At 41.5% G+C, this 15,991-nt stretch overlaps 1 protein-coding gene across 17 annotated transcripts in view; it reads left to right on the forward strand.

Annotated features, from left to right (window-relative positions):
• LOC110975339 (potassium voltage-gated channel subfamily KQT member 1-like) overlaps positions 1 to 15,991 on the forward strand; it is a 160,288-nt gene that overhangs the window by 105,319 nt on the left and 38,978 nt on the right. For all 17 annotated transcript variants that reach the window (XM_022227748.2, XM_022227747.2, XM_087133411.1 and 14 more), the window contains one exon: positions 8,891 to 9,020. In XM_022227748.2, the coding sequence (XP_022083440.2) occupies positions 8,891 to 9,020 (130 nt within the window). The remainder of the gene's footprint in view (positions 1 to 8,890; positions 9,021 to 15,991) is intronic.

Here is a 15,991-nt window from a genome sequence, read left to right on the forward strand (position 1 = left end):
AATTCCAGTTCCCGAAGAGTCAATTTCAGACAGCGCCTGATTGCTTTGAGCAGTGAGTTCTGAAACTGGCCAAATTGAGTAAGATTGAAAGAAACAAATTGAATCAAACAAAAAGCATACGGCGTTCCACACAGCAGTATTCACTTCTGCTTCCATTAGTTAATTTTTATTGCGGACTCTTTCCTTGCCTTCTAGGCATGGGGAACATGTTGGCATCAGCTCTGAATAGATTGTGACTCCAGCGGGTTCAGATTTAATTCCAAGTTGTCATCTGAGCCTAGCCTTATCATTGAGGTAGTTTTTTCTTATAGTTATTGTGATTGTGAGCAAGTTGCAAAAGAATTTCATTATCTAAATGGAACTGACAGGATCCAATGCTACAGTAAATTTAAAAACCAAAGGCTGAAAAACATTTAAAAGCCTGATGAAATTCATCTGTTAAGTTCTACTCTGATTTCCTGGAAACAATTGTCCATTTTTTCAGCGGGGCTGTGTGTGAGCCAGTTTTTTCCCATGTTTTTTTGGTTCTGGTCATGTGATAAGACAGGCATCTGTGCATGGTTGTTCCCCAGTTGTTCAAGACTAATAATGCTGGATCAAAAAAGTATGGGAAAATATTGCCCCCAACTGCTCCAAATTAACTTGTACTTGAACACTGTCGTACAAGCATCACCACTTCAGGGCCGAGAGCTGTGTCCACAAAGCAATCATTTAATTGTTAGACCCACAAAAGTTGGGAGCACACACTCATTTGTTGTCCAACAGCAGGTAGGAGTCCCAAGCTTAAAACAGTCTTGGTTGATGTTTAACTCCATCCTAGGAACTCCCTGCGCATTCATTGTACTCAAATTTACAGGGGCAATTTTCCACCATTACGCACTGACCAGCCATAGATGAATCCTCTCTGCTCGCCTTATAAATTGCCCTGGTAGACATCAGTAACTGGGCATTAATATACCTTAATAGGTTGGCTGCGAGTTAGTGCTGGTACTTGTGTCGTCATGGTGATTTGAATGCAGAACGAGCCATTTGGCGCAGTCAAGAATTGGTGGGAGGTTGGGGGTTGGTTTAATCAGCTGGGTTTAAACAAGAACACAGCTGACATTTGAAGGCATTGTGCACGGTGCTTTATTCCTGGAAATGTATTAGTTGTGCGTTGCATTGCAGGTCATGAGAAGTTCATTTTGTTTAGGAGAGTTTCAAAGGTGCATTTAGATTTACAAAGTTGTTGTTTGACAACTCAGGTCAGGTTTGTGATTTGTCAGGATTTCCGCAGATTTTAGAATTTTTGGACGCTAAATTGTGCTCAGATAATCTCTGTGCTCTCCACGCACCAACCCGTGTTTGGGATTCTAGCAAAAAAAGACCTTTCTTCTTGTGCGCACGGCACATTACAAGACTTCTGTCTGAAAATATAATCCTTGCATCAAAGGAAATCTTTGAGATTGCAGAAGATAGAGCTAAGTGGAGAAGCCTTGTAACTGGCCGCTGTGCAGCTGACTTGTAAGTAGGAGTACTTTTTCGGAGATACTGGTATAATCAATCAGAACTCATCCTTTGTCAGACTGCCATGGAGTTTTCAATTGTTGTCGTTGTTACAATCCCTGTGCTGGATGTATCTTTCAGTTCTCTTCTTCCTCGGGTCCGGCCTCTATTAGGGATGCGATATTATGCAGCAGTCTCTGTTGTGTGGAAATCATTTGCAGTTTTACAGTTTGCGTCGTTTTAATCTGATGTTGAGGTGGGTTCTAGAAGAAGACCCACGAGAGTATCAAGGAAATGACAGGAGTGGTTGGGAGTAAAGAGAAAGTGAGAGAAGCAAGATTGAGGTGGTGTGGGCATGTGACACGGAGGGGTTGGAAGAGGAACCTTTAAGGAGAACAGTTGAATTGGCTATACCTGGGAGGAGGAAGTGGGGAAGCCAAGCGAAAAGGTGGATGGACTGCGTCAGAGAGGACATGAAACAACCATGAAATGGAAGAGGAATGGGCCCTGGATCAGTTGAACTGGAAGAAGGCTGCTCGCTGGGATGGACGTGATCTCAGCCTGTGAAGAAGATTTGAATCCGATCCTACCCACCCACCCCTACCAACTGACAGACTGAAATGTAGCACCTATTTTGATATATTTGAAGTACAGCACAACAGCTGTTTGAACTTACGACTTTATAAGTCCTTCAAGCTTCAGAATATTTTGCCATTGTGGAAATATGAATGCATAAACATATTAAATTCCACATTCAAAATTTTATCAGAGTATTAAGGATGTAATAATATGCCAGTTGGGGGAAGGGGGGCACGTGATCCATGGATCTATACAGTAGCAATTGATTCTGCTGCACTGTCAGTCTATTCCGTAGGAAATATTCGACCCTCTTAAAAGCCATTTTCCAGAGGGCATAAAGAGAGGGTAATCAGCTCTTGGCACGGCGTTATCATCAGAAATCAGCACAATTGACTCATTGCAGAAATCCAACCAAACAGATCTATTACCCTTCTGCAACATTGTAGTTTGAGGTAATTTAATTGTCATTCATTTTGTCACATTTTCGTGCCCACATTCATTCCACTTCCTGAAAGGGTCGATTTTTCTTTCCATTTTTTGGTTCAAATTTACTATCATGGTTAAGATTTTTGTGTAAGTGCTGTACCATGCCTGCATGTATCCCGATTAATGGATATCGCACATATGTACGAAATGAAAAGATGTCTGCATCCTGACGCTCTTACCAGGCATGGTTGTGTCCTGAGTAATGTGCATTGTACATACAACTGAAAAGTAAATATAAAGGAGGAAACACGTCAACGCTGTACAGCAGGATTTCAAGGGGGCCAACTGCGCTTGCTTGGATGGTGTGTAAACATTTGACTTTCGTGGAGTTAGTGCTGGTACATGTACATGTATGGTTGATGTCTAGTGATCCGATTGACAGCGGACAAGCAGTGTCTAACTTTAATGCGTTTGTTGCCACAAACACTAACAAGATTTCTTCTTCCGCGGTCTAAATACATGTGCCATCAATCTAATTAACCATTTACACGCTCCGCTGGGTCCGGGCTGCACAGCTTGGAGCAGGGATGTGCTTGCCCTCCTGTGCGTTATGTGCAATTCCCCTGTTCCCCGCCTTGCGCCAATCATGTAAACTCAGCTCTCTCCTCCACTAGCTCAACCGATTAATTTCTCCCTAGTTTCCTTGCATCACTGTTTGGCCATGCAGAAATCTGAGCCTGGTGCTTCAGGGACGTTTTAAATGCCACATGGCCATGCTAACACATCCACCCTCCTCCACGCAAGCAGATTGTCTGTTGCCGTGGCAACGCATTCTGGCACTGTTTGCATACATCAACACGGAGTTACATTTATTACAAAAATTTGATACGAACCAGTTTGTCTTGAAATGACTCCACTGAGGAGTATGAAAAACTCACAAAATATTTAGAGTTTCCATCCAGAATTGAAGGTTTGTAACGAGTTCAGAGTTTCCTTTTAAACTGAAGGAAAAAAAATTGTGTTTTCGTTCTTATTTCTGGTCCAGAAGAGAATGAAGCAGAATGATACGGGGAAACATTATGTACAGGAAAATGCTTTTTAAATGGCTTAAACTGTGGACTCGTATCCTTTGCAAGAATGCTGCTGCATGCAGATGGCTTGTTTTTGTTGTTACATCACATTTCCCCTAGACACGTATCACCCCCGCATCGGTCCAGCGTCGCCTTTGTTCCCACCAGAGTACGGGTGGCCATGCCTCGCGGGGCCTGCAGACTTGGGTATGCAAAGACGAACCGCTCAGTCGACAAAACGATCGGTTCCAGAGGGACTGACACAGATATAGCAGGAATACCCACAGAGGGAGGGTTGGAGGGCTCTTGTCAGACTCTCAACCATCTGGTTGTTGCCAGTCTGCTAGTTTTTACCTCCCTGTGTCTCGCACTTCTCTGCTTTAATTCTGTTCACGTCTGGTTCACACTTTTGACTTCTTTTTTTTAATTTACTGTAATGTCCTAAGACTTGGTTTTTGTGGTTGGGTGTAGGAGAAACTAACCTGAGCGGAAGCCTGAAGAACAAGTTACCTCCCTTCATAAACTCAACCTCACTTATTTTTGTGTCGAGGCATGTCACATCTGATCTTCTTTTCTGAATGAAGATTCCGATATAGTAATGTAGAACATGCAGTGTTAAAGTACACGTCGGGCAGGGCAAAAATCCAAAAATTAATAGGAAGTTTTGCACATTTGCTGTTTAGCCCTATACTTGCCACATGAAACACTGACAGTTGGGCAGTTTTTCTTGGATGATCTCATGAGCAGTAAACAAAAGACCTATTTATTCCATGTGCAGTTGTTCTGGATGAGGGAAGGTGCTCTGGGAAGGAGGTCAAATATTCAATATGGATTCATATCGAATGAATATTAGTAGTGTCACACAGAGGGGAAAAAATGACTTAGCACAAATGACCTACATCAAGCAGCTGTGTGACTTGCAGGACTCTTGCTCTGAAAAAATTTAGAACTTTTCTGCATCAAAAATTTCTTTTTCAGGAAATGTGCTTATTCATGATACGGTTGACCCTGAGATGCACGTGCTCATCAAGCCAGGTTACAGAATGTGCACGCGATGAAAAGCCTACAGCGTAAATGGTCTTTTCTGTTTGTTACATTGAATATCTGACTCAGGTTGTTCAAATATGTATGGAATGATTTTTGGGCCATAACCCTGCAGCAGTATCTGCCATTGCTGCACATGCCTGCATTGTTATTCAGTTAAATACGGGAACGATCACTCCAGCTGTTTGCATTGTGTATTTTGTCATTCCTCCCGCAAAGGTTTTTTTTTTTTCAAAAGTTGATGCAACATGTTTAATACCTGAGATGCTCGATGACTACAGGAATATGCAGTCTTTTTTTTTCCCCTAGAAAGAGCATGTTGACTTAATGTCGTGCACATGCGATCCTTTAACTGTGCAGCTACAAAATGTATAAAAAAATTGATCACGAAACTGCAGGCACTGCAGCTGCCTTGTTGTTTGTGTAAATTCACAGCTGCCATACAGATGCTGAAATACATTCATTAAAGTGTATGTAGTTTAGCTTGACACAAAGGTGTCAAGTCAAACAATTTCCATCACATTGCCAATGCACTAAAAGTTTAATAAACCAGTTGAGAACTATCCTTTAGTGAACGAATAGGAATATATTAATGTACCTCCGTATCTAATTTCAAACACTCAAGCTGTTTTGCCACTATCCAAGCATGTCAGAAATTGCAAGTTAAAAGCAGAGCGCTGCTCTCTGTTCAGGCATACATGTGGAAATGAAAGAAGTGTGTCTAGCGTTCTTACATGCCCTTGCACTGGTTTGAATTTGAGATACATTGTTTACTCGGACAGGTGGAAGGATCCATTAGAGCTCGGGATGGATTTTGTGTCACATGTAAAGAGACACAAGCGTGCAGTCCTGTTGTTAGTATTCACAGTGTGACTACGTCTAGCTTGCAGGTTGCTTCTTAATGCAGCATTGATGAGGCTCGCAAAGCACCCTGAGCCAGTCCTTCTCCTCAACCACTCACCCCCACCGGCCCTGCCGGCAGGGGCCGGCCAGACTTTTGTGACATGTTGGAGTGTCAGTACGCGGGATCCATTCGAGCCAGCTTTGGCAGGGCTGTTGTGTAGCATGAACAGCAGGTCTCATAGGGACCTGTCTGGTCACTGAATATCCTAGAATTAGACATTAGACAAATGGTTTCATGTCACAGCTGAAGGCTCGGTGGCAAATTTCAATCTGTTATTCTACTTTTCTTCACGAGATGTAAAAATCATTTATAACGCTATCAAAATGTGCAAGGTAAAAAATAGATAAATATAAGCAAGAGTTACATTTAAACTTGCTAGCTATCATTTGTGTGGAGATGTAATCAATATGAATAATCCAACCGACAGAATACCTTTTGCTTTTTTAATTGCTTCTTGAGGCTATCACAGACATGTGGAAACTATAGATTTTTTGCCTACATGTAGTTTATGGTTCAGTTTGCATTATTTTTTTATATTGGTGACTCAGACTAAGTGACACCTCAATTTTAAAAGTGAGACTTGAAAGTAAGACTAATTGGCAGACTCAGACTCAACATTTAGACTCGTATTCACAGTTGAATCTCAGGCTTGAAATTTAGAGCTAGTCTTGTATCTTGAGAGATGGACTTTATTGATGATCAAACTTCATAGACTCCAACATTTAAACTCATCAACACTCAACACGAACACTCATAAGACTGAGATTCTTCTTTGAGATTCCACCATGATTTTAAAGTTAGCCCTGCTCAAGACTTAACGCGAGATAGGACTTGTCAATGTACTGATATACAGAAACCAAAGTGCCACCACACTTGAGCACTTCAATCTAACTCCAATTGACGACAAATCTGCCATTGCCACCCATGTTAGTTAGTATCGGTGTCATCATGAAAGGGATCAAGATCCACCTCACTTTACTACCAAGAGAAAAACCCCAGTACCTTTGCAAACTAAACATTTGCTGCACAACCCCCCCCCCCCGAAAACATGCAAGGGCAGAGATTGAAAGTACAATAGCAGCTCTTAGCTAATGGAACCAAGGTAGTGCTATTGATCCCTCTGCCATACCCAAGCGTGAACAATTTATCAACAAGATTCAGTGCTTTATCATGTCACTGGCCACAACATCTGCTTTGCTGCCTTATTTAAAGGAACCCTGTTATTTGTTGTTGTTTTTTTCCTGGGACATCACAACTTCAATTTCTTAAATTTGTATTTCTGAATTGCTGGATTTTGCATTGCGCTTTACTTCTAAAGTGACAGATGTCCCAGATATGTTCAGCTCACATGGCACCCTGATATTTTCCCCACGGATTTATCTCCACTTCGTGCTTCCCAAAACTGATCAAATGCAAACTTGTTTACTTACCACATCTTCCCTTAAAAAAGCACATGCCATATTTTGATTTGCAGGGGCAGCTGCTCAGTGAACTCTTATTTCATTCACTCCCCTTCTCTTGTGCTTGCTTCATAAATTATCACAAATGCTATCCTTGCCTTGACGCTATACGCAAATGTTAATGCAGCAATGCAGCAGTCATCAAGATATGGAAAAAAGATTGGCCTTTTACGGGTTGTTTATTTTTCATTAGCTTTTGGAGTTGATTTGAGATTCTGAGTTTCTGAAACTGTCACTGTATGCCCTTTAGGTTAGAAGGTGTGTATTTTATGGATTGCTAGGAGATTATGGAGAAGATATATCAGATCAATTTCATGGCTTCATCCATCACATTGTTTCCAGACAATTTGATTGATCTGTGGCTACGGCTTACAGAACATCCGTCTGTTCTTGTGGTTTTGCTGTTTTTACTTGTTCATCGGGGATGACGCTTTCACACATTTGGGTTCTGACCTACTTTAACACTGTGACAGGTGTCACTAATGGGCTGACAGATTTCACAGTTTTCGTGCATCAGTAGTGCTCCATTACAACAGTTTGAAGTGATCATTTGTGGATTTGTAAAATGCCCTTAGGGCTGGTAACCTCAGACCCAGGTTCAGGAATACCAGTTATCAGGCCAAAGCCTGATTTTGGGCTCTTTCGTTTGCAATGTCTGACTACTCACAAGGCCTCTGCAGCCTCATTTTCAGGTTCTGCATAAGAACCTGGCTAGGCTGTAAATTTTTTATAAGGAGGAGAAACGTAAGAGCATGTCAAGAACCTATGATATGATATCTTATGGCCTGTCAGTATTAAAACTTAAGCTATTTTGAAGCTCCTCTGAAAGTGAACAACTTCAGTATAGTCAAAAAACCTGATACCGTGAAAATACTGTCATTTCACACATCACCAGGCTGTCATTTTATACCACGCCACACGCAGTCACTCTTTTATTGCATTCTGCAGTATACATGTACTTGAGAATAAAAACACATTCAGAAATAATAATATATCCTGGACATGGGAACCAAGCAGTCAGCCCAATCAACCTATCCCTTTTTTTTAATTGGTGAGGGAGTTCTTATGCACAGACATAATCTAGTACATACATATACATATTTACATAGTGTCAGTTCATGGGACTTCTGTCAGCAATACATGTAGGTCGTGAAGCTTGTACCAAGGTATGGAGCCAGGACGCCCATTGGGACTGCCACGGTGGAAATCACAGACAGTAACGTTTGCATGCATCAAGTCGATCAGGTTACGTATTCGTGATGGAGAGCCAAATTTTCACTCGTCCATTCACCGTTGTTTGACAGTCCTTATTTTTGCTGACTGTCACCGTTTTTTGTTGTTAACTAGGTGCATACATCCTGGTATCTGTGCTGGGTGTATAGTAGACTATTGCCTGGCTTACTTACCCAGGTACTAATAGTCACCACTCAAGTGCTTTATAGAGCAAATGCGGAACTGTTGCAAAGGGGTGGAAAGCACCTGACATCATCCTGTAGCTTAGCATTAAATGGTAGCAGCAGCCACAGCACATGGAGGAATGTTATTCAGTGTTTTCCAGAGCTGTGATGCTTTTTAATATGGGGTACCGGTATATGATAAATAATTTGTCTATCTTAACTAGATAATTGATTGATAGTTGATGTACTAGCTCCCTGGCTGGGTATCAGAAGTAATGGATTTCCTTGGTTTTGCGGCAAAACCAGTTACATTTGTTTACTGTTGTTAAAATTTGTGATACAAACAGTCCTTTGGACTTTATATATTGATATCAACTTCTGTAATAGCTTTTGTCGTTTGATTTTAGATGTTGTGCTTCAAAGTGCAAGAAGAAGCATGAACAATGGAATTTATTTCCAAGCCTTATTGCAAATTGAACCCATGAGCAATTTTGTCATGTTTCTTTTTTTTTCCCCCTCTGGCAGATTTCTATTGCTTTTCCTGTGCCTTATCATCAGTATTCTTGCAACCGTGGATACGAGTACTAAAACTGCAAATGGTGAAATCATTCGATCGTCTATATACATCACATGCAATCATCTTGTCTTTACAATGGTAAGTGACATTTGACGTTTGAATGGACTGTTGCAATTTGAACCAATTGCTTGCGGGTGTGACGTGAAGTTGCATGACGTAAAAGCGGGATATTTTCAAGCATTTCCGTTTTCAAAATTCTTCAAAAAAATCATAACTTCATTTACTGGACGTTTACACCCACAGGAATGACTGTGATATTGTATCGCTCATCCCTGGAGTGCTGGAGCGCTTTTGTCCCCGGTGGTAATCTGCTCGCACTGCATGCCACAAACAGTGGTAATATCTTTCAAAACAATGACGGATTTCCTCCTCTATTGACAACTGAAAAAATGTTATCAATTCCCAGCAGCTCGGTCTTTTGTTCGGAGTACGGTCTTTTGTTGTAAGGTCTATAGCTCTTTTGTCCAGTTTTGGGCTCTCCGGTTGGTGTACGAAGCCTATGTGCCCGAAATAAAATCTGATTGGGCCAATTTTCCCAGTTAGACCAGTTTCTTCAATTGGGCCAATTTCACGGAGCTGCTAAGCACCAGAATCTGTAAAGCACAGAAAATGCTTGCTTGAGCAGAAGCAGGCTACCAGCCAAAAATTCACTCCATGTACATGGCTTCCTTGCTGGTTCCCTGCTGATGTTTGCTGAGGACATAAATTTGCTAAGGAATCATTATCCAATCAGTGATTTAAAACAGTACACGTCTAAACATGTGTGACAATATTAGTTAAGGTATTGATGTCCAAGGCTCAGATAACTGTCACTGTAAAAATAGAGTATGATGTCACGCCTAGAATGTCCCACCCCTTTCTATACTAGTTGCAGTTAACCGCGAACATTATAAGAATTGTGGAAAAGTAGAGATAAATTTGTAAAATGATAGAGAAAGTGAGGAATTTATTGAATAGTAAGCATTTCTATTGGCTCTCTTTTTGTAAATATTGATGACACTCTTCAAAAATCAACAAAAAAGGGTTCGGAAAATTTTGGTTGATTTTGGAAAGCTATGGAAATGAGAAGAATTCCTGTTATCTTTTGAGTGGGAAAACACTTCGTACATACAAGTTCATTCATGTTTGGCATGAGATGCCCTGAGCAAGTGAGCACAGCCAGGGTCTCCTGAAATGTTGTGTGTGGTCTTTTCATATTCGCATTGCACCTAGTAGAAAGTTTTCCCTCTGGCTTGTCTCTTCTGTGCGGGTGAGGGGGAGCTTCTAATCACCGCAGATGAAGGGATCTTTGTCCTAATTTTTTGTCAAAGAGCCAAAGTGGTACCTTGGATTTTGTCGGATTCGTGAAGGATCTGTGAACAGCATAAAAGCCTGTAATGTTTGGGTGTGCATATGTTGCACAATGTGTGCCAATGTTGCACAATTAGAGTGTTGGATTTTGTCAGATTCGTGAAGGTTATGTGAATAGCAGAAAGGCTAGTAATGTTTCGATGTGCATATGTTGCACAATGTGTGTCAGTGTTGCACAATTATTATGTTGGATTTTGTCAGATTCAGGAAGGTTCTGTGAATAGCAGAAAGGCCTGTAAGTTTTAGATGTGCTAATGTTGCACGGTGTGTGTCAATGTTGCACAATTATAATGTTGGATTTCGTCAGATTCAGGAAGGGTCTGTGAATAGCAGAAAGGCCTGTTGTGTTTAGATGAGCTAACGTTGCACAATGTGTGCACATCCGAGGAGGGCATGGAGAGACAGGTGCCCCACATTGGAAGCCAAACATAGAATCTTTGTTTGGTCTTGCCAAGGCTTCAACGCTTAGTGCAGGCTTTTTATGGAATCTCTCTGTTTCATTTCTTTGTATTGTCAACCATTATTTGCCACATGGTCTTTTACACTCAAATTGTGGTGATGAGTTCTTCAAGTCGTATACATGTAGTTAGAATTTCAACAGTGTACTGAAACTTCTGTTTAAGCTTTAAATACATGATGTATACATTAATTTGACTGACACACTAGTCGGATGTCATGAGAATATGCACTCCTATATTCCATAAAGTGCGTCACCTCACAATGTAACACACCTTTGTGAGCATAAAAATCATTTACAACCTGCTACCATAAATAACGCCACTAGCATTTCTTTGTGTCTTGCAGTTGGAACTGTTTGCTTGCTGTGGCATATCAAATTAACAACAAAGGAAGGGCAAATGGCAAAAGCTTCGGATTTTAGGTCCCATCAGACATTTGACAGAATCCTTTGTCATGGCAGAGGGGAAAAAGCAATATTGATAAAATTGAAGTTTTGTTCCTAGTGACTGTTAAGTGAAGAGGGAGAGTGTCGTGCATGAGATTCATGTCTATGGGGCATTCAGTGTTAAACAACAATTTGTTGTTTTTTAAGCAATACATGCAAGCTTCAAATCTTGTTTTCCAAGGTTTTTGTCCAAATTAGATGAATGGAATGAATTTCGTGCAGTTTGGTTTAGTGATTTTTAATTTTTATAAGCGTGTGCTTTTCATTACCCCCTTCCCCAAAACACAAGCCAGCATTTGCCCCCAAATTCTTAGTTTATTGCATAATTTGCTCCAGAGAAAAGGTAATGTAAGTAACCAAAATACATATTCAACAATTAAACCCCCCCTCCAAACAGAAAATGAACCTGCATTGCGTTAAGAGCAGTAGCTCTATAGCCACCACTGGTAGGGGGATATTCCTCATATTACATGTATACGCTTGTTTCCAACTTCCCTTCCCCCTTAAAGAACAGGTGCTCGATCAGGCCCCCACTTGGTAGGCCGAGGCATACATGTACCTGTACATGCGTTCTCCAGTAGTCCTATGTACTGACGATGTTAGGCATTGTTTACATATATGATTTCCTATGGAGCTTTAAGTCTGATGTCCCCAAAGAAAGCCCACACATGAGCAAAGCATTACGTCATTGGTGCATGGGCATACTGTCTGCAGGACAACAAGCTCATTTTCAACCAGATTTGGTCAAACAGACACTTTATAAAAATGGACACCATGGCCTGTACTTCATACCTTGCGCAATGCTACCATTGTGGGAATTATGCCATAGGCCTAGTTGTGGGTATATTGCCAGGTTTTTCCGGTGGGGGAGGGGAAATTAGCACTCATTGCAGCAAATTGATAACCCATTAACGGTGGAAGGTGTCAATTCCAAGGCTTATTAAGATCGATAACTTTTATCCCTTTTCCGCCCTCTCTCATTTTCTTTTCTTTCTCGTTTGTTTTTCTTTTTTATGTTTCATTTTTCCAAGGAGGGGAGGAAACCAAGTGTGCAAGTAGATTCCTCGCAATGCCCTGCATGAAATGAAATATATATTTATGCTTCCACAAACTAATGTAAGAGAGGTTTGGGTGCCTAATGATGTTTCCCTATTGGAGAGTGTGTTTGTCTCCTGGGAAGATCTGATTGATCTGGAAATGAATATAATCCTGCCGGTTTGGGGGTCATGACACCAAATGTGGTGCTCTCCTCTCATTCAAACGTATACATGTACAGTGTACGTCTGTGCGTTCACTTCACTCAAAAAATTCACTGAAAGAGATATCAGTCAGTGCTGGTGCCTTGGTTTCAAGCCCAATACTGTTGGACAGTGTGTCTTAAGTGAACTTTGTTATGGAATGCATTGCGTTATCCATCTAAAAATTCAGAAATGAGGTACAGACATCCCATGTGTTTAGAGAATACATTGACATGTTGTCCAAACTAATTTTTTACGTGATCCTTCTGGCCTCAGCACAGTTTGGTCAGCATTTGTGTCAGAGTTATGCATACAATGGGGGTACAATGTACATCAGCAGAGGTGTAGGCACTTCACCCAATACCAGGCCATCTAATAAACAATAAAGGAACAAGTTTTGGGGCAGTTTTACAACCTGAAAATGGAGTTTTGCTGTGGTCGCTATACACGTAGTTATGCTGTGGAGAGGGACGTTATCTTTCTACTTCAGCTGACCGCCCTCTGCACTTTCTCACGCTGTGATTTTGCGCGAGCGACAAGGGAATATTAATCCCTAATCCAGCAAGGTAAATGTGTATCATCCATCGTTGGCATGAATCGAATATGATTGGCAATTGACTACACGGCTCATTAAACCCCTGGCAGTCTCACAGCCCCCTGCGTGACAGTAAATCAATGGCCCAGACTGGTCGAGGGGAACAAATTAAGTAGTTATTTTGTAACCGCAGAGGATCAATGTGCGACATTGGGCCAAGGCTGTCGGTATTACTCACTGCGGCTTAGGAGGCGGTGGTGCTCGTCAGTGATGTAGAGTCTTATTTCGGCCACAGAGGTTATTTAGTTAGTCAACTTAGTTACACGCAGATCAGACTGTGGCATCTCAGATGCAGCCTTTGAGCTGTGTGGATTGGGGAGAAATCAGGCCTACTTGACGGTCAAAACTACCAACATGGCAGTGGATCAGAATGCTTGACTTGGAGGAGCAAGAAACGAAGAGCATATCTGTAGGCAGTGCAAAAAATGTGTTCTTTGGAACATGGGGAATAAATCGGTTGATGTCTTGCTTGATGTTAGGCATGATGCCTGTGTGGTCACTGTGGTGTATCAATAGTGAACAAGCAAGTAATCCCCACCCACCCAGCCCAACTTGGTTTGTTTTTTTTCCAGGATGTTTACAAGTTGTACATTACACTGACCTTTATAAACAGAAATGTCTTTACTGTGTGGGTATACATGTGCACGGGCATGATGTCCAGTCTTCTAGAACTGTGGCATGGTAAATTCTATCTGTACTTAGTCGGGATGTGCTCATTAATGTGGCTATACTCTGTACATAAGAATGCCACAATGTGAATAGCTGTCCTTCCTTCCTTGGTTTTGAGTAAACTTTGACAAAAGACAAACTGTTCCAGGTATACCAGACAAGATATGGGACAGAGGGGTACCCCCCCTTACCTGTCCAATCCCTATACACACTCTAGACTATTGTTACCTAACACATCCCCCCTAGAAGTCTGTAAAGAATCCCTGAGATTCCAAGCAAACAACCAACACGAAGGCGGGGGGGGGTTCTCTTCGTCCCATATCTTGCTTCAAATGGTTCCAGGCACTAGAAATTTGATAATGGTTTGCAACAACGGGTACCTTATTCACACATTTGCAAGTGTGACTGATTTAAAAAAGCAGTTGGTATAGACGGAACGATGCCAATAAAAAGTTGGTTCAAGTCAACCTGACTGAAGAGGTTAAGTTAACACAGCTGGTTCTCCTGAGAGCCAATGGTCCCATTTTGAACCTGACACACGTTTGCATTTCACAGTCGTGTACTTTCCACCATGCTACCCCACAAGAATCATTCAGATCCATTTCCCTCACCGAGATGCATGCTCTTGGTGACAACAAGCTGACCTAATTAAACTTCAAAGTACATAGCCCGGCTCTCTACCAGTACCTCTGCACACAGCTCTTGAGAGATTAGTACTGTGTGTTAAATTTCCTCAATACAAACCTGTAATTAGGTCTTAAACCCCTCAACTCTAGTCTTTACAGATATGAAACAAAGTGAGATGAGACTTGTTTATTAAATTGATGAGCTTATGAATGTGTTAATAGAACATCTTTGCGCACTTGATAACACCTTGTGTCCGCACACCTGTGCCCATGTGCATCCTCACCGCCTTTCCACCTGCCCACGCTTCCCTTGTTTCTCCTGCGTCCAAAGTACGAGATCATCTCTCGAAATTTGACACCCTTTGGCATTCAGAGTTGTTAGGTCAGGGTCTTGGGGGCTTGGACAACAGACCAGGCAAACGTGACTGTGTTGTTCTGCGAGTGAGAAGTGGGGAAGTCCTGTCATTTGCCGGGGTCCTGACTCGCTCCTCGAAAAATTTGTCACGTGCAATGGAAGGAAGTAGGTGAAGCATCCCCCTTCTGAGTTGTCATTTATCGCGCTGCACTCCCTGCTGGTGGTGAAAGTCATTACTGGTAGTTGATAAGGGGACAGCTGCTGCAGAATTCATAGGAATAAGAGATGAACAATTTTCTCCCAGGGAAGCATTGAATTGAGGAGGTGCCAACCTAGGGGGTAGGCGACATTTGTTTCAGTGCTGAATATTGGTCAAAATGACATCATCACATCAATTCAACCAACCAGGGTGTGAAGAACAGGGTTACAAATTCTCTCGTAATGCAGGCTGATTTCATGTGTTTCTTAACTGTCAGTTAACACATTTGCACCACATTTGTGTTAAACTCTTTCTGCATAATTGACACTTTAAGCAAACGTGTCAGACCCCATCTATTTCCCTGAATAAGGCACAGAAGTCTTGAGAAATAGAAAGGAGTCTGCTGTGTCATTCCAGCATTTAAAGCTCTCCACTTGAAAAGGAGTTTTTGTGGTCATTGAATGTGATAGCTGACTGATGCAGAATGCAGATCACTGACTCTGTATCACAGGCAAGATGTAACAGCAGTCCACTGGTTTTCCCTTTCTGACCAAATCATTCATAAGTGAGGAATGGCATTTTCTGACACATATATCTTAGATAATTTATGACACATTTATACTATTACAACACCTTAAGTTATTTTCCAATGGAGATGCTTTATTTTTTGCAGTTAGAAAAACAACTGTAGTCATCAATTTTGATACCAAGATAGCTTACATTCCGGCTGTCACTGAGGACTGGTCTTGGGGGAACTGTTTTGTAGTAAGGTTACAGCAATGAGAATTACCTGGAGTTTTATATCATCGGTGTGTGGTCTGAGGGCCACAACATCTTCCTGGAATCTTGTGTAAACACTCCCAACTATAGTTGGGACTGATGCTATAGTTGGGGCGTAACAACACTACGAATAATGATGTAGATTCGGCATCCATGTTCAATGGCCCTGTGGACAAGATGCTTCATGCAGCAGACACAAAACGCAACTTTTGATGTTGAGATGACTTGCCTATCCAAATGCCGTTGCCCAAGATTGCTGATCACATAAAGCCTGTCCCTAATCTCATAAAAGAGATACAATTAAAAATATGTAGAAAAACAAATGAGAAGTCT

This window comes from Acanthaster planci, linkage group LG02 (assembly GCF_054643075.1).
Source record: "Acanthaster planci isolate LZ-2023a linkage group LG02, COTS_SCS, whole genome shotgun sequence".
Taxonomy (NCBI): Eukaryota; Metazoa; Echinodermata; class Asteroidea; order Valvatida; family Acanthasteridae; genus Acanthaster; species Acanthaster planci.